We start from the raw sequence: 18,172 nt of genomic DNA, 5'->3' as shown, positions 1-18,172 counted from the left end.
ACATGCATGCATGTTTGGGTTGAAACGGATACAAACTGTGGCCTAGCGTGCCGACACAAATGGACGAGCATCCACTTTTTCTTCGCGCGTGACCCATTTCATGCTCAAGTTTGGGTCGGGCTTGCGTCGGCGCAGACACGACATGGACACGCGCCCTTGTCCTCCTCCGAGCCCGCATGGCACATTGGCCATTCTTCCCCTATTCCATCCACAACCAAGACACCCGGCCACCCCCGCCCTCGCCGCAGTAGCCCATTTCCGGCCGGTTGGACGTTGTTCAGGCCATCGCCCTTACCCACAGACACCTCCCCAGTAGCACGCCGTACCCGACGGGCGCTCTTACCGATGTTGGTAGCCTGTTTTCGCCGCCGTCGTAGCACCCCAAGACAACGCCACCCCCTCGCCTCGGCCACCACCGGAAACGCTCCAAGCACGGCATCCTCGCTCGACGGTCGTTGCCACCGTCGCCTCCATACCGACAGGCCTGCTGTCTGGTCTGGGAGAGGCGCAGGGCTCTGCACCAGCCGGCTTCTTCCACCATGCCCGCAAGGTACAACGGATAATGGCGATGAGTATTTTTTCAACATCTTCATTTACAATTCGGACGATTCATCGTCGGTCGTTGAGGAGTTTGTGGTTGCTACTTTGGTCGTCCATCACCACATTACTAGCCAATGGACGATGTTTAGGGGCTCGATCCTGGGCCATGCTCCGGGGTTGAATCACAACAGAGAGAGTGACCATCGCCTACTCTGAGAAAACTACTTCAAGTCCTCTTCCCCACTCTTCAAACACATGCTATTCCGGCGTCGCTTCTGGATGGCTACATGTGTTCGATCGTATTCGGGAGGGGGTGATGGTGTATGATGATTATTTTGTATTCAAGGAGGATGTCTTGTAAAAGGTTGGCTTCTCCTCTTATCAGGAATGCACGGTAACTATTCGGATGCTTGCATACGGAATACCCGGTGATCTGATTGATGAGTATGTCCGCATGAGTGAGTCCAAATGCCTAAAATACATGTACATGTTCTGCAAGACTGTGGCAACAGTGTCTGACCTGGAGTATTTGAGAGACCCAACTGTTGCAGATGCAACCCGATTGTTGGCGATCAATGCAGATATGGGTTTTCGAGGGTGCTTGGTGATACGTCTCCAACGTATCTATAATTTTTTATTGTTTTGTGCTATTAGATTATCAATCTTATACGCTTTACATGCAATTTTATACTATTATTTGAAACTAACCTATTAACCTAGTGCCTAGTGCCAGTTGTTGTTTTCTGTTTGTTTTTGGTTTAATAGAAAATCCATACCAAACGGGGTCCAAACACGATGAAATTTTTTGATGATATTTTTGGACCAAAAGAGACTCTGGAAGCTTCGAAGGGAGTCCAGAAAAGAGAAGAGGAGACGACAAGACAACAGGGCGCGCCCTGATGTCTTGTGGGCCCTTCGTGGCTCCGTCTGACCTAATTCCAGTGCTATAAATTCCCAAATATTTGAAAGCCCCCAGAAAAGATAAGAGGAGACGACAAGACAACAGGGCGCGCCCTGATGTCTTGTGGGCCCTTTGTGGCTCCGTCTGACCTAATTCCAGTGCTATAAATTTCCAAATATTTGAAAGCCCCCAAAAGCACCAACGAAACAACTTTTTCGCCGCCGCAAGTTTCTCTTCTTCGGCGATCCCATCCGGAGGCCTTCACCGGTACTCTGTCGGAGGGGGAACCGATCATGGAACGATCACGGAGCGCTTCTACATCAACCTTGCTGCACCTCCGATGACGTGTGAGTAGTTCCCACAGGACCTATGGGTCCATAGCGATTAGCTAAATGACTTTCTCTCTGTCTTTGATCTTCAATACAATGTTCTCTTCGGAGATCGATTCGATGTAATCTTTTGCGGTGCACTTGTTGCGATCCGAGGAATTGTGGGTTTATGGTCAGATTATTCATTGAAAGTAATTGAGTCTTGTTTGTACTGTTTTATGTGTGATTGTTATAGCTTTGTATTTCTTTCTGATCTATCCATTGGTTTGGCCAACTAGATTGATTTATCTTCAGCGAGAGATAGGAGCTTTGTAGTAGGTTCAATCTTGCGGTGTCCTCACTCTGTGACAGGAGTGGTAGTGAGGCACTTATTTGTACTGTTGCTACTAAGGGTAAAACGACAGGGTTTAATAATATTGCTTGGTTTGATTTTATCTACATTATGTCATCTTACTTCATGCACTACTTTGTTTGTCATGAACTTAATACCTAGAGAGGCAAGTATAGAAGCGCTCTTAAAGTGGAGTAATAGTAGTAGGCCTCAGTAAGTTTAACGGTCTACTTGTCATGGACGTAATGTCTATGTACTGATCATTGCCATGAATATCATCATAACTATGCGCTTTTCTATCAATTGCGAACAACAATTTGTGTACCAGCAATTTGCTATGTTCGTGAGTGAAATGCCTCTAGTGAAAACTATGGCTCCGGGTTATATTTAAATCATATTACTAAAACCCTATTCAAATTATAGGAAGTCGTGAGGATGATGTCAGGATGAGGTTTGGTCGAGAGTAGAGACGGGCTAGGGTATATGTGGGATCGGACAGGGCCATTCTGGGCCGGTCTAACATCGCCTGAATTCCAGCTTCATCTCGGCTTTGACATCTTAGGATCAGCCCTGGATAATACTAGAAGTTCAAGGTAATCACTATAAAAGGCCGACCTCACAAAAGGTCTCTTCAGGCATGCTCCCCTCATTCTAAGTGTCGCATTTTCCTTCTGCATCTCATGCAGGTTGCATCTCTTTTCGCCACTTGCCGCAAGGGGAATCAGTGGGGATGAGGATGAGAGAGGGGGACAACATGAGATGGTAGGAGTTTACAACTTTTGCTCTTGGTAGAGAAACAAATATTAAAAGTCCAAATTACGAACTCATTCAGACAGTTGTGTTTCTCTCATCGAGATTTTAAAAACTAGATAGCATGTTAATAGATTTTGAACAACATTTTTCATACTTCCAAAATTAGCACGGTTCTACTTTGTACTATTTTGGTTTCAGTGTACTTGTACTTCATGTTAGTATGTCCCCGCTGCATTCAGAATTACACGCGTGAAGAGTACGACGGTGCAGCATTTTTTTTGAGAGTTTGGCCAAAATTTATTCATCAAAATTCACAGAGGGTGGGATACAAGTTGTGTCATGGAGCTGGCCCAGCCACACATGACGACCCGAGGCCAGATTAAGGGAAAACCTAGCTAATCTATGTGCCTCATAGTTGTTGGCACGACCTTCAAAAATAAATTTACATGAAAAAGATAGAGCTCTAGCCCTAACTTCGTTGGTAATAGCTGCATAATTGCACAAAGTACCCTGGTTGATGTCCTGGACCACTTGCTTGGAGTAACTGGCAACAACAAATTGATTAACTTGGAGATCTTCAGCTAGACATAGTGCCTCGCGGCATGCAATCATCTCCATTGTCGCCGGATCGTCCACTCAGAGATCACAATAGCTGAACTACTCAGATAATTTCCTTCATTATCACGGCACACCGCGGCTGCCGATCCTCTTCTACCCCTCCTGATTCCAGCATCAACGTTGAACTTTATATATTGAGGAGGTGGGGCTCGTGGTCGTCTCGCTGCACTTCTTGCTGGAGGTGGCTGAGCCGCTACATGTTGGACATGCCGGCTCTCCCCTAGCAAAGCTAGCTCTTCCAAGAATCTGTTAATGAACGAGAAGATGGCATGTGGGCTCTGAAAAATTCCTTCATGAATAGCCTTCCGTCGCGATGTCCAAATCGCCCATAAGGTTACTGCCATTTTGACGAACATCTCATGCGGCAGAGCTTCTAGTTGCGTGAACAGCCAGTTTTTGGCCGAAGGTTCAGCGTTCGCAACAAGATTCATCGCCATATCCTCATCAACCAATGCCCAAGTGCATCGTGAGGAGGTACATTCAAGCAAGGAGTGGCGCCATGAATCTGCACCTCCGCAAAGCCCACACGAGCTGTCGTTCGTCATATGGCGGTGACAGCGTACGTTCTCGGTCGGCAGGGACTGCTTGGCTAGCCTCCATAGGAACATGCGGATTTTGCCAGGAACCCGCGTTCGCCATAAGGATTTCCATGCTCCCTCAGCTCTACTGCCTGACGAGCTTGCCGTCCCATACAACCAAGCTTCTCTTCTATTCCTCGTCGAGACAAGCATATTATATGCAGATTTAACCGAGAAAACTCCATTCCTCTCATAGTTCCAGCTCCAGAAATCATCAACATTGCGCGTACACAACGGGATACCCAAGATGACCGGAATATCTAGGGGCAAGAAAGTTTCCCGCACGCGCTCCACATTCCATGTGGCACTCATAGGATTCAGCAGCTCAGCTACAACAGTTGGCATGTTTGGTGTCAGACAGCCATACGGGCGCATCATCTCGGTTCTCGGTAGCCAATTCTCATGCCATATATGAGTTGTGAGGCCATTGCCTATTCTTTTTTATAATGCCTTGCTGCAAAGTGTCACGCCCATCTATAATGGCTCTCCATATTTGACTAGGGTGATTTCCCAGGTTGGCATTGAGGATATCTGTGTTGGGAAAGTAAATGCTTTTTAAAAGTCGAGCACTCAAAGTGTTGGGATTCTGGAGAAGGCGCCAAGCTTGTCGGGCAAGCATGGCCAAATTAAAAAGCTCAAAGTCCTTGAATCCAAGTCCTCCCATACTCTTTGGTTGTGTCATAGATTTCCATGAAACCCAATGTGGTTTGCGTTGCCCCTGTTTACTTCCCCACCAAAATTTCCTAATCAGCATGTTTAGGTGTTCGCAGAGCCCCCTCGGTAGTCTGAAGCAAGACATAGAGTAGACCGGAACCGCCTGGGCAACCGCTTTGACAAGGACTTCCTTTCCCGCAGTGGACATAGTGCTGGCTATCCAACTTTGTATCTTGCTCCAAAGGCGATCTTTAAGATACTTAAAGGCTCCATTTTTCGAGCTCCCAATATCAGACGGCATGCCCAAATACTTATCGTTGAGAGTTTCATTCGGGATATTCAGGATGCCTTTAATATCATTGCGAATGTTCTCAGGGACACCTTTACTAAAAAAGATGGATGACTTGCCATAATTGATTCTTTGACCTAAAGATTGACAATAATCGTCCAACACCTGGCTCACCTCGTTAGCACCCATACTATTTGCCTTAAAGAACAGCAGGCTGTCATCTGCGAATAAGAGATGGTTCACCTGTGGCGCACTGGGTGCCACCTGTAGACCACTCATGTGTGATGACCCACTTTTTGATTTTAACAGGCACGAAAGGCCCTCTGCTGCCAACAAGAACAAGTAAGGTGATATCGGGTCCCCCTGTCGGATCCCTTTGGAGGGTGTGAATTCTTCAAGTTTGCATCCATTAAATAAGACCGAGAATTTGACTGAACTTACCAAGCCCATCACAATACCAACCCATCGTTCTGAGAAGCCAAGCTTCAACATAATACCTTGAAGGTACTCCCACTCCACCCTGTCATATGCCTTCATCATATCAAGTTTCAGTGCACAAGATTGGTGTTCCTTTGCCTTGTTTCTTTTCATAAAGTGCAAACACTCGTAAGCTGTAATAATATTGTCAGAGATGAGCCTACCCGGAACAAAGGCGGATTGTTCCTCGGAGATGATATCTGGGAGTACTTGCTTCAAACGGTTGGCAATCACTTTTGAGGCTATTTTATAAAGTACATTGCACAAGCTGATGGGTCAGAATTGTGAAAGTAGGGTAGGATTTTTACCTTCGGAATTAGAACCAGCATGGTTTCATTAATGCATGCGGCTGACTCAGTCCCTTCCACTATTTGCAGTACCACTCTGGTGATGTCATCCCTGCATACCTCCCACTGGCGTTGGAAAAAATGTGCAGGGAACCCGTCCGGACCCGGTGCTTTGGTGGGAAACATTTGGAACAAAGCCACCTTCACCTCATCCTGACTATAAGGTGAATTCAAAAGCTCGTTCATCGCCGGCGTCACCTTGCACGGAACCGTGTCCAAGACCCTATTCATGTCATGCACGCCTTCAGAAGTGTACAGGTTTTTATAGAACATTGTAGCCATCATCTCCATCTCCTCTCTGACTTCCGTGGTTTGGCCATTCTCCTTCAACAGGGATTTTATTTGATTTTTCCTGCGTCGTCGACTAGCACGAAGATGGAAAAAATATGTATTTTTGTCCCCGTGCTTAAGCCACTCGATGTGAGCGCGCTGTCTCCAGAGAATTTCTTCACGATGATACAATTCCACCAGGCGATCTGTAGCTTTTATTTCTGCATGGGAAGGTCCCATCCGACCTGGGATCTGGCGCCATACCTGTAGCTGGCTTTTCAATTGGCTGATCTCCCTTCTCACATTCCCAAAATGCTCCCGGTCCCACTGGGATAAGTCAGCCCCCAAGCTTTTTAATTTATCTGCTACATGCGAGACTGTGTCCCCCTGCGAGTTGTTCCATCTTGCCTGCACGAACCCTTCTAGCGCCGGGTCCCGCTCCCATGCAAGCTCATATTTAAATTGCTTTGGGCCCCTTTTACATGCACGTACATCACTGAACTTGAGAAGTAATGGAACGTGATCGCTTGTGGCGGCTGTTTTGTGCTCGAGAACCGCATCAGGATAGGTCAGTATGAATTCTGCATTTGCGACACATCTATCCAGTCGGACCCTCGTGTAAGTGCCTCCAACGACCTTCTTCTCAAAGGTCCAGTTTAAGCCCTTATAGCCAATATTCGATAGCCCACAGATATCTAGCACATCTCGAAAGGCGTCCATCTGCGCCTGGCTGCGATTGTTCACGCCATCGTGCTCATGTGCTTGAAGGACTTCATTAAAATCGCCGATAACTGCCCAAGGGCCATTACTCGTCCCCACTATTCCTTTAAGCATGTTCCAGGTCTTATATCTCTCAGATACCTGGGCTTCTCCATATACAAAGGTAAACCTCACTCGTGATTCCATTAAACCATCAACCTGGACATCTATATGATACTCAGAGTAGCCAACAATATCAACGTTTATTGCATCATTCCAAAATATTCCAAGGCCTCCGCTCCTTCCATTACTGCTAACGGCAAAACTTCTATCAAAATCTAAAGTGCTAGATAAATTTTCAACACGAGTACCCTCTATTTGAGTTTCCAAAATGCATAATACAGAGGGGGCATATTGCTTCGACATATCCCGAAGCTCTTTGACTGTCGCGTGGTTGCCAGCCCCACGACAGTTCCACACAAGGAGACTCATTGCGCTAGGCGCGACCCACTTGGAGGGCCCGCCAAACGCGCATCAATAGGTTTGTTAACTGTAGAACTCTTCCAGTTCGCTTTGTCCGCAGCTGATGGTGTGGGCTTGTTTCTTTTCTGATCCTGCTTCGCGGAAGGGCTTTGTGGGATCGCTGGGGCCGTGAGCAGGAGAGTCTGTTCAGTCTCATGCGTAGATGCAGAAGTATTCATCGAGGTCCTCGCGTCAGCTGCCCCTCGCTTCCTGTTGTTCTCCCTTTCCTGCATTATGATATCTTCAGTTTTCTCATACTCGTCAAAGCCGTGCCGTTCCGTTGGGACACCTCTTCCCTGACCTCTGCCAGCACGTCCCCTGCCTCTTCCTCCTCCTGATCCTCTTCCTTCTCCCGGCCCTCTACCTGCACCTCTGAACCAAGTAGCTTTTAGGTCCTTGAAAACTAGGGCTTTTGGCTGATGAACCCCATCCCCACACTCCTTGAACAAGTGACCGAGGTGGCCACAAACAGCGCACTAGTCCGGAAGCCTTTCAAATTTCACCCTGAAGATCTCACGGACGACCTCTTGCTTCCTTTTGACCACAAGTGACACAGCATTCTTAAGGGGCTTGGTGACATCAATTCTGACCCGCACCCTACAGAAGTTTCCTTCAAAGTCTGGAGATTTTGGCTCTACGTATATGAACTCGCCCTCCGTAGCCGCCAAAGCCTTTATTTTTGGGAAATACCCGTCTGGCAAGTCATGAATCTGCATCCATATATCTATTGTATTGAGAGCTATCGAGGAAGGCCGGGTGAACCCATCATAATGCGCAAGCACGACAGCTTTCCCCTTGTGCTCCCAAGGCCCCTCCTGCATTACTCGCTCCCAGTCACCAAGGCACGAGAACTGCATTGTGTACAAATTCTCTTCGAGGGGTCGGATCTTCACCTCTTGCGCCAAGTCCCAAGCAATTCTCATGTTCCTATAGAACCAGTACTGGCTATAGACCTTGTTCGTGTGCACCCGTGCTAGAGCCATCCATCTTGTTGCTTCCTCCGACAGTTCATCCTCCTCGACCACCACATCTTGAAGATTCTCTTCATTGAGTCCCAATTCTTCCATCATTGCCTCCAGATCGGAAGTGGCAGAACCCGATCCCGAAGCGCCGTCATCCATTATCTCTTGCCCGAGAGAGAGTTTCCGCGGGCGGTGGTTCCCTACCTTCCCCCGTCCCCCTTGCCGGCCAGGGTCACCCCGGCACCAGATCGGAGGGGAAGGGGAGAGGGGACATGAAGTCTCTACGGTGGTGGACTAGCCGCCGCCGAGAGGAAGGCAAACCCTAACGAGAGGGGACGTATAATCGACGGCGCTGCATTTGAGAGAGTATGCGTGAGGCAGCCACGACTCCAACGAAGGGCCGCTGCACATTCTGGCTGCTTGGACCTCGCAGCCTACTCTTTCAAAAAAAAAATGTCATCAATTTTGGCTGGAAAAAAAGGTAAGTCGTCCAGTTTATATTCTCTCGGGCCTATAATCCCGATTGCGCCTAGCCAAGCCCTAACCTAAATCGTCCCATCATCATGACAGCCGACCGCGTCCTCCACCTCCTTCGCGCGCCGGCGGCTTCCCCGGCGGCAGCTCACGGCCGGGGCCCTCCCCGGCCGCAGCGCGTCGGCCTCCCACCGGTAAAGCGGCGCGTCGGCGTGGCCTGCTCCAGCTCCACCGAGGAGGACAGCATGACTTACAAGGGCGCCGGTGTGGCCTGCTCCAGCTCCACCGAGGAGGACGGCATGACTTACAAGGGCGCCGGCGTGGACATCGACGCTGGCTCCGAGCTCGTGCGCCGCATCCGCAAGATGGCCCCCTGGATAGGCGGCTTCGGCGGCATCCTCCCCCACAGTATTATTCACTTCATCTCTTATGCTGCCTTCACTTCATATGTCTTGTCCAAATTAGTTAGACCACGATGCATGTACTGCGACTCATGGAGTTCCTAGTGTCAGGTCGGCCAGCACCAGTAGCTTGGGTAAGTAAATGATGTATAGTCACGTCCTTTTGGTCCTCTGTTTTTTGCTAATAAAAGGAATGAGGAAACAGAAAAGGCTGTAGGCGAGTTAGCAGCGCAAAAAGTCTAAGTGCGTCTCTGAATTTCCATCAGAGTTCGTGTGCGTTAATTTGCAGAGCTGTTTCGTTCAGTTCCGTGAGGTCTTGACTCTTTGTTGCTCCGCCATTCAGCTCAAGCGTGGCGCCTTGCACAAGTAAGCCACGCAAGGATGTATCAGTGGCAAAGACGGGGACTCGATGGAGGCATTTGTCGAGGAGGGTGTCGATGCCGAAGCAGATGTTGTCGAAGTCGTCGTAAACGATGAGCCACACAGGGTTTTCCAAGTCCAAGGACGTGGCCGGGAGGAAGTTTCGCATTCGTGTTGCAGCCACTGAGCGTGCATAGAAGAGTACCATCACAAACTTTGTGTCACGTTGGAGAGATTAGTAGAGGAGGCCCGGGACATGTGTGGTGTGCGTGGAGCGGCGAAAGGAGTGCCTGCAAGCCATGATAGCAACACAAAAAAGGTGTAGTCACTAGTCAGGGATGAGGTGATGATACCGGCGATTAAGTTGTAGTGCACACAGAAGAACGTTTAGTCAGCGGAACCAATAACATCCTAAAGTGGCAATGCAAATTGCATGTAGAAACATGCCGGCTGTACACGAAGTAGGTGAGGAAGAACCTGATACACTCCAACAGCATGATGAAGATCATGCGCAGACGGTGTGGACACCACACTAGGGAGGCGCCACAATGGTATAGAAGGATGCCTTCACGTGCGGGGAGAACAAAGATGACCGCGTGTAATGACATTATGGCCTGAGGGAGCGACCTAGGTCACGAGTCGGTTCAATGGAAGGAGATGCCTCTGGCGACGTATGCGCTTAGAAATATACTTTGACAACGGGTACCGAGGACCAAGACCGTCAAAGTTGCAGCCCATGGGAAACACATCAGCAGCCCAATGCTCGATTAGTATTGATGCTTGTGTGCTCACACACGTTTGGTTGATTGCAATGCGTGTGTTCGGTTGATTAGATCGAGGTGCACACGGTGTAGACCATGTTGAGTTGATGATGGCTGCTATTGCGGATGATGCCGCTCACATGGGAGTCACGACAATGTAGTCGAAGCTGTCACGATCGGTGGTGGCGACGATGGACCTGTGATGCACAAGGCGCAAACGAAAGAAGCCAACTACAACGCATGAAGACATCCCTTCTGTGACACATCCGAACTTGACACATAGTTCGTGACGAGGAGCCGACTAGTGTCCAGTCGACGCCGATGTGCAAGTACAGGCATGAGGCCAGTGGGCCATGGGCGACACAAACCATTTTATGTTCGATGAACCAAAAAAGAAAGACACCAGTCAAATGACCCACGGAGAGAACCACTGATGAAACGATAGGAAAAAGACTTTCAGGGAGTAGCATGGAGATCGATCTCCCCGGAGTGGCGCGATGCGGAAGTTGTGTTGGATCTAGGTTAAGATATTGCGATGTCATGATAGAGGATGAGAATTGAGACAATGCAATTTGTTTCGTATATTGAACCTTTTGGACGAGTATATGTAGAGGTCCTTAAGACTAAGAGGATAAAAAGGCCACTAACTATAATATGCAAACAATTCCTATCTAATTCCATGTTATCTCTAACTATCGAATATACCAAATGTAACTCTAACAGATATGTGGTTAGCGTGCAAAGAGAGCATTGATGTGTTGATTGTAGTTGTGATATGATGCTTCATTGGCCCTTTTTCTTAGAAGTGCATGATCCACTTGCTGGGTCAGACCCTGTATTTCTTGTTTACTCAGGTTGGGCACATGAATGTAATGCCATATTCATAATATTTCTGTTTCCTGTGGTTGGACTGAACAGAGGATGAATACCTTGTATTTAGCGTTGATGGTGTTGGGACAAAGCTGAAGCTTGCATTTGAAACTGGTATTCATGATACAATTGGGATTGACCTGGTATGTGATCAATTGCTATCACATCTATCATGTCAAGTGAATCAATCCCTATATTTTTTGTTCATCATTGCAGGTAGCTATGAGTGTTAATGATATCCTAACATCAGGCGCAAAACCATTGGTCTTCTCAGATTACTATGCTACAGGCAAGCTTGATGTCGATCTTGCAGAGAAGGTAATGTTGGTGTTGTTGTTCACTTAACGCAACATTTGTTTCATATTGTAATCTTGTCTTCCGCTCGTGAAGTCGTGTCTAATTATAAATGAATTGTATATATAGGTTATTAAGGGAATATTGGATGGATGCGAACAATCAGGCTGTAATCTGATAGGAGGAGAGGTGAGACCTCCTGAGATAAGCTTTTCTCCATAATGATTTCGTCGAGTCATGTGAATTATCCCTCATATATGAACATCAGTATAATTGCAACGATTGTACTGAGTACTTTTTATCTTTCTTGCATGGACATATTTTTAACTAAAAATACCGTGATACTTCTTGCCATTATTCATTTCATTGTAAAATTGTATTTACTCTCCATAAACATTCCATATGGACCATGCCTTTTTTGTATAATAAAATATTATAATAAGACATTCCCAATTAATTAATTGGTAGTGACAGACAGCAGAGATGCCTGGTTTCTACGGGGAAGGTGAATATGATCTAGGTGGTTTTGCCATGGGTGTTGTGGACAAGGATAAGCTCATCGACGGTAAAAATATCGTGGAGGGAGATATCCTCATTGGTCTTCCTTCAAATGGGGTTCATTCAAATGGGTTCTCTCTCGTTAGAAGGTATATCACACTTATCTAGTTCAATGTTTCTCAAATTCAGATAGATCATTCATAGTTCAAATTTTATTGTTTTTATTATTTTTCTGGAATTTCGTATGGTTAATAATAGCTAAAAAGATTCTTTTTTCTAGAGTATTGGACAAAAGTGGACTCTCCTTGACTGATCAGTTCCCAGGAAACGATGGCAAAACAACTACCGTCGGTGAAACTCTCATGACACCGACTACAATCTATGTTAAGCAGGTTAGTCTTTATCGATGAATGACCCGTATTTCCATGGTTTTATTTTTAAACCGAAAGTTTAACTCAATAATGTTGGATGAAAAAGGTACTTGAGATCATAAGCAAGGGTGGTGTGAAAGGACTAGCCCATATCACTGGTGGTGGCTTCACTGATAACATCCCGAGAGTATTTCCTTCTGGACTCGGGGCCAAAATCTTCACTGGATCGTGGGAAGTGCCACCTGTGTTCAAGTGGCTTCAACATGTAAATATCTAACAAACAATCTTGGCTTGAACATTCTCAGTCAATATATTCATTGCCACTGTACTCAGTTATTGGATTATTTGGTAAACGTTTATAGGTTGGAAAAATTGAAGATGCCGAGATGATGCGGACGTTCAACATGGGCGTCGGGATGGTCCTTGTAGTAAGCAAGGAGGCAGCTGACAGGATTATCGAGGAATCAAGCCCTGCTTATCGCATTGGAGAGGTGATCCAGGGCAAGGGTGTTCACTACGTCTGATGCCTTGTGATAAGCTTTCAGCTCAAATTTGGAGTGATTTGAGATTTGTTTTGTCGTGTGGGCAAAGCAGCCGAATTTTTGTAACTCCTTTATCTTAGGCATGCTTCGAGTGTTAATGGAGAAGTTGAGAATATTTTTGTACTTCTGTATCAACATCTTTAGTCTTTACATCTTCGTACTAGAGACCGTGTCTGCTTGTCATGGTTTTAGGTCTGTTCTTTTCAAGTGCTCCGCCTGGTATTCCACAATTTTAATCAGCTCGACAGCTACCGCATTCTATAGATGAATGAATGAAAGACCTCAAAGAACAACTCAACAAGCAGGAAACTGAAACTGTTCCGCGTCTTGGGTATTTTAAGATACAGAAGCTGCAAATACCAAGTGTTACAGACTGTTATAAGCACATAAACTAGGCTACTTCTACCATGGGGATCACCATCATGAAAATAACTTGCACCTATCTTGAGTCAATGCCCTCCAAGTGCATCAGGACATTCCCTATGCATACACACACTCTAGTCAAAGAAGCGTCATGTGGTTAAGCAGTCAGACTAAAATCAGTTCTAAATCTGATTTCAGGCCTTTGATGGCAGCTTGTTCATCAGAGGAATTATCTTGTCCTCCTAGAGGCCCCTATTAGGATCAATCTTGTAGGTGTCGTACAAGTCCAAGATTTCCATAGAAATATTCTTAAGCTGAGATTTGCAAACGAGTGCAAGTGGATTAATACGACGACAGACCAAAATCATCAATGATTGAAAACATACCAATGAAACACTTACAATGTTCATGTCAACATGGAGTTCTTCAAACCAGGAAGTCGTGTCCTTACCTTTAAGAACACTTGCAATGTATATGCAGGCCAATGCACTCATATATGGAGGATATATGAGAATAAGATCCATCTTGTAAGTATCATTGACAAGGCCCCTGTAAGTAACAGTGTCTACTCAGCATAGAGATATAGCCAGTTGTATACCCATAAATCATCTAAAAAGGTATTTCGCTCAAAATTGTCGTCCATGTGATGATCCTTCATAAAAAAGATACCTATCTCATCATATTGTACTATACTTAAGTGAAAAGGAAAAGTCAATAGAGGTATTTGTGTATCCCTGCAATCCTGCATTCCTACAAAGGATATTCAATTATGATGATACCAACTGTAAACACTCTTTACTTAAGTGAAATATATGCACAGAGAAATTTTAAAAGAGTCTGGCTCCGAGACTAAAATCAGTCTTGTCAGAAAATGCTTCAAAAAGAAAGGCTACCTTAACCACCAAATATTACCAAAACGAATCAAGCAACTTTCTTGTATATGAAATACAAGCAGCTTCCATTCACAAAAAGAAAAAAACAGTACGCCATGACGGTAATTATAAGAAAGCCCAACAAGTTCCATTGCATCCAGTTCTCAACTTGACACAGCATTGTATTCAAGAACTGGTGCTTACCAGGCGAATTGTGTCAGATCTGTTATGCCAGCATCCTGCAATAACCTGTAAAATAGCACATCTCTCAATGCCATTGTAGAATCTATTGAAGGGGAGTTAATTTCAAAAGCTCAGAGCTCCAGAAGATATAAAATGCTATCTCAGTGGAAGATGCCATTTCTATTCAGATGATAGGGGAAGCAAAGTCAGTAAAAGAGGACAGTATGGGTGCAAAACAACCAAATAATAGTTGAGTGCTTCCAGGAGCTTCATTTCCATTTCAAGAATATATTTGAATTCAAATCTGTACTTGTCATCAGAACCTACATTTTGGGGAACAAAAATACATGGTTGCAGGTTGTGCAACTCTTCCAGACTTCCAGGTAAACATTGGTCTATCTGAATGATCAAGAGGCTTACCAGTTACCACACACATCATCTTGATGTAAAATACGAGATGCCTTGTTTGCACTGTGCTTTCCTCCACCTTTGATGCCAAATACAAACAAGCTGGTGCTACCAAACAAGGATCATACTCCGCCATGCTCTTTCGGCAAATAGATTCAGACATAGTTCTGAATACTTAAGTTTCATTAAGAAAACTTCTTAAATGTTCAAAGAGTTATAGAAATAACCATTAAAATATGAACCTTCATGTCCAATTTGTGTTCACGGAAAGTATAGAAACATGAGTTTGGCGCTTGAAGTATAATAGTTGTTAATCGAATTTCAAAGATTTCCGGTTAAAGCACCATCGTACTAATTCTGCTTGAAGCAACTTGATGAGAACCTCACATCTACAGTCCCCCATGTTATGAATGAAGCAGAGTGAATTATAGAGTTCCAGGTGAAGCACACAAGTTCGCGTAGACACAAATGTACAATCACAGTACATGATTCTTACTTCCTGTACTTGACTATCTTACATCATAAGGATATGCTTCCTACTTTCTCAGTGGCACAACTTACAATCTAAAATATAATGCTGTGTCTTCATTTCTCTGACTAGTAAAAAAATAGTCAAATCCATATCTGACTAGTAAAAAAATAGTCATATCCAGACAACGACATTAGAGGCCAGAGGGGCACTCTTCTAACCGACGTGTCCTTACTAAATAGAGAATCATACCTTGTACAGACACACCTGAAGTATGTGATTGCAGTAACTATGACTCTGAAATAGTAATCATGAGTTAATGCCAGATTGGTATGGTGGAAGGTGGAAAAGTAAGCCATCTAGCAGCAGACATTAACTAAATAGTACTCCCTCTGTCCCAAAATAAGTGTTTCAACTTTAGTACAACTTTGTACTAAAGTTGAGACACTTATTTTGGGACGGAGGGAGTATTAATTACAAGTTAGTCTTACAATAAAAACTGCAACAACATTATGATTAATAAGGAATACAGATAAATGAGATTGGAATAGTACTGGTATTTTTTACTTTTCCCTTGAAAGCAGTTAGCTTTGGTATCACTATATTAGTGTTGAAGTTCAAGCAAACTCCACAAAAATGTTACTAGAAAGAATTGTCTGAGGAAAAGGATAAATACCACCAAACATTTGCATGAGTTTCAGGTAATAAACCTCCAATATGTATAACTTCTTTAGATACAAAGGTAGCCACTTAAAAAGAACATATATGACTGCAGAAGGAAAGCTTGCTAACTACAGCCTAAAAGCAAAGCACAAGTTTATTTGATCACTGACGTATAAAGATATCATACACAGATAAAAACAAAGGTACAGGTCAGGAAATTGAAACAAGGTCTCTTACCTTTGTCTAACTTTCACCTGCTGGGCCAACCGCCATATATCTGAAATCATCAAACGCTTTACTCTGTACGGAGGAGAACTAATGCAGAAAGCATATCTATAAATTGTAAGGTACTGTCATGTGCCCATCACGGTTCGAGCAGGTAGCAATTTGTTTGATTAGTTTGTTAGTTTGTTGGATTTTCATGATTTAGAGATAAGATCTTGAAGCAAGGTTACATAATGCTCTTAGGGATTCCTGTGTTATATTATGCTCCTAGGGCTAGGTCACCTATATATGTGAATTGCCACGTGATTAACTGAAGTAATCAAGAGGCAAAGAAAGAATAAGTTCATCCCTATCTCTGTTATCTTCTCGCACAAAACAAAGCCCCGAGGCCCGTTACTCCCGGGCCCAGACATCATCGCGGCTGTACTTACGCAGTCACAGATATTATGAGTGCCACAATTGGAGTGCAATGAATCGAGTGCATGAAGTCAAATTTAGTATCGACACCGACACTAGATTGCTACTTCTTCTTTCCATGTATGCTAGATTGCTACTCATGTAACAAGGACTGTGTCGGTTAACAAAAATAAGCAATGCACCGCTTGTGTCACCAAAAACTTCTCTAGCAGAAACGGTATAAGCTTGCATCTCCATTTAGTAGAAAGAACAATCGAGTAACATATTTTCAACTTGTTTTAGCAGAAATGGTAGCTAATTGTTCAGCGTTTGTGTTAAGAGTCAATTATACGCTACAAAGGTGCATGGCGCGAGCAGTGGCCAGTTGGTTAGAGCACACGCCTGTGAGCTCACGAAAGGATATCTGAATCTTGACAAGGGGGAACTCCACCGGCGTGATGCTCCGCTCCCGGTCCGCCGCCGGCACCACGTCCACCTCTTCCGGGTCAAGCAGCTCTGCAGCTGCTTGCTGCTCGCACGGCATCATCGCGCAAACTCGCCCCGATTAGCAACTCGAGTTCACGAAACGGCGATACTCTAAATCTGATCGAGGTCGGGTGGGTGCCGGCGGCTTACCTAACGGGCCGGCGCATTTTAGCGCATAGTTCACGTTGTAATAGCACACGCGATCTACTTGAGGGAAAACACCAGGGTTTTTTTTTTCTTTTTTCTCCTCTTTTTTGGGTTTTTTTGTTGGTTTCTGTATTTCTTCTCCGGCTTTTTTCGTTTTGTATTTTTTTTCTCAGGGTTTTCTCGTTTCTTCAGATTTTTTTTATTTTCTCCATTTTTTGTTTTTCTTTTTTTATGTTTCTTTTCGTTTTCATTCTACATGTTCGTATATGTCAAAAACATTTTTTAATAACTGATCAAAAAAATTTGTATACACGTTCAACATTGTCCGAACGCTTATTTAATATTTTTTTCAAATACTTGTTCAATATTTTAATACTTATTCAACATTCTTCAAATACTTGTTCAATATTTTAATACTTATTCAACATTTTTGAAATACTTGTTCAGCATTTTTCAAATACTTGTTCAACATTTTTAATAGTTATTCAAAAAAGTTCAAATACTTGTTCAACATTTTTATTATTTATTCAACATTTTTTCAAATACTTATTCAACATTTTTCGAAAAGTCGTTTAACATTTATAAATAACTATTCAACATTTTTAATACTTATTTGAATTTTTCAAATACTTCTTGAGCATTTTTCAAATACTAGTTCAACATTTTTCAGAGACTCATTCAACATTTATTAATAATTATTCAACATTTTTCAAATAGTTGTTCAATATTTTTAATACTTATTCAAATTTTTCTGTTAACTGTTCAACATTTTTCAAATACTAGTTCAACATTTTTCAAATACTTGTTCAACATTTACTAAAATATGTTTTTAAACAGTGTTGTGTGTGTGTGTGTGTGTATAATATTTTAAAACATAAATAAAAGTACAAAAATAAAGCAAAAGAAACAAGAACAGAAAATAGGTAAAAAAAAGCAGGCATTTGCCTCCCGCGTTGCTGGGCCGGCCCATCTGGGGCTCCCCATGACGCTAGGCCCATCTGCTCGCTTAAAGCAAGAAATAGGGGTGCCCAGACGGAGAGGAGGTCAGGGCAGCGAGACCTCCTAGCTGACGCTCGCTAGCGTCAAACCAACGAGCTTCCGCGCAGGAAGCGCTATCTG

At 44.2% G+C, this 18,172-nt stretch overlaps 1 protein-coding gene, 1 long non-coding RNA gene and 1 pseudogene across 3 annotated transcripts; 2 read left to right on the top strand and 1 right to left on the bottom strand.

Moving 5' to 3' along the window:
• The first annotated feature begins 4,699 nt into the window (after positions 1–4,699).
• On the top strand, positions 4,700–6,455 carry LOC123106571 (uncharacterized). Of its 2 annotated transcripts, none has more exons than XR_006451394.1 (2): positions 4,700–5,497; positions 5,848–6,455. It is a non-coding gene; the product is annotated as an uncharacterized lncRNA (long non-coding RNA). The 2 variants fall into 2 exon arrangements; XR_006451395.1 differs by having other exon boundaries at positions 4,700–5,765.
• A 2,320-nt stretch (positions 6,456–8,775) lies between these two features.
• LOC123106570 (phosphoribosylformylglycinamidine cyclo-ligase, chloroplastic/mitochondrial) lies at positions 8,776–12,997 on the top strand. Its single transcript, XM_044528688.1, has 8 exons — positions 8,776–9,152; positions 11,185–11,279; positions 11,353–11,454; positions 11,560–11,619; positions 11,905–12,077; positions 12,209–12,320; positions 12,406–12,564; positions 12,662–12,997. The coding sequence occupies exons 1-8, from the start codon at positions 8,834–8,836 to the stop codon at positions 12,821–12,823; spliced, it is 1,182 nt and encodes a 393-aa protein (XP_044384623.1). The 5' UTR covers positions 8,776–8,833; the 3' UTR covers positions 12,824–12,997.
• Positions 12,998–13,398: 401 nt separating this feature from the next.
• On the bottom strand, positions 13,399–16,964 carry LOC123101218 (cyclin-C1-1-like; annotated as a pseudogene).
• Positions 16,965–18,172: the final 1,208 nt, after the last annotated feature.

This window comes from Triticum aestivum, chromosome 5A (assembly GCF_018294505.1).
Source record: "Triticum aestivum cultivar Chinese Spring chromosome 5A, IWGSC CS RefSeq v2.1, whole genome shotgun sequence".
In the NCBI taxonomy this organism is placed as follows: Eukaryota; Viridiplantae; Streptophyta; class Magnoliopsida; order Poales; family Poaceae; genus Triticum; species Triticum aestivum.
This window is presented reverse-complemented; position numbering and strand designations above follow the sequence as displayed.

Bases quoted from the DNA above. Each gene is read 5' to 3' on its own strand.
- LOC123106570 (XM_044528688.1), top strand. From the start codon at position 8,834: ATGACAGCCGACCGCGTCCTCCACCTCCTTCGCGCGCCGGCGGCTTCC. The intron at 11,455-11,559 runs GTAATGTTGGTG...TTGTATATATAG, and splicing joins ATGTCGATCTTGCAGAGAAG to GTTATTAAGGGAATATTGGA. The intron at 12,321-12,405 runs GTTAGTCTTTAT...TGGATGAAAAAG, and splicing joins CTACAATCTATGTTAAGCAG to GTACTTGAGATCATAAGCAA.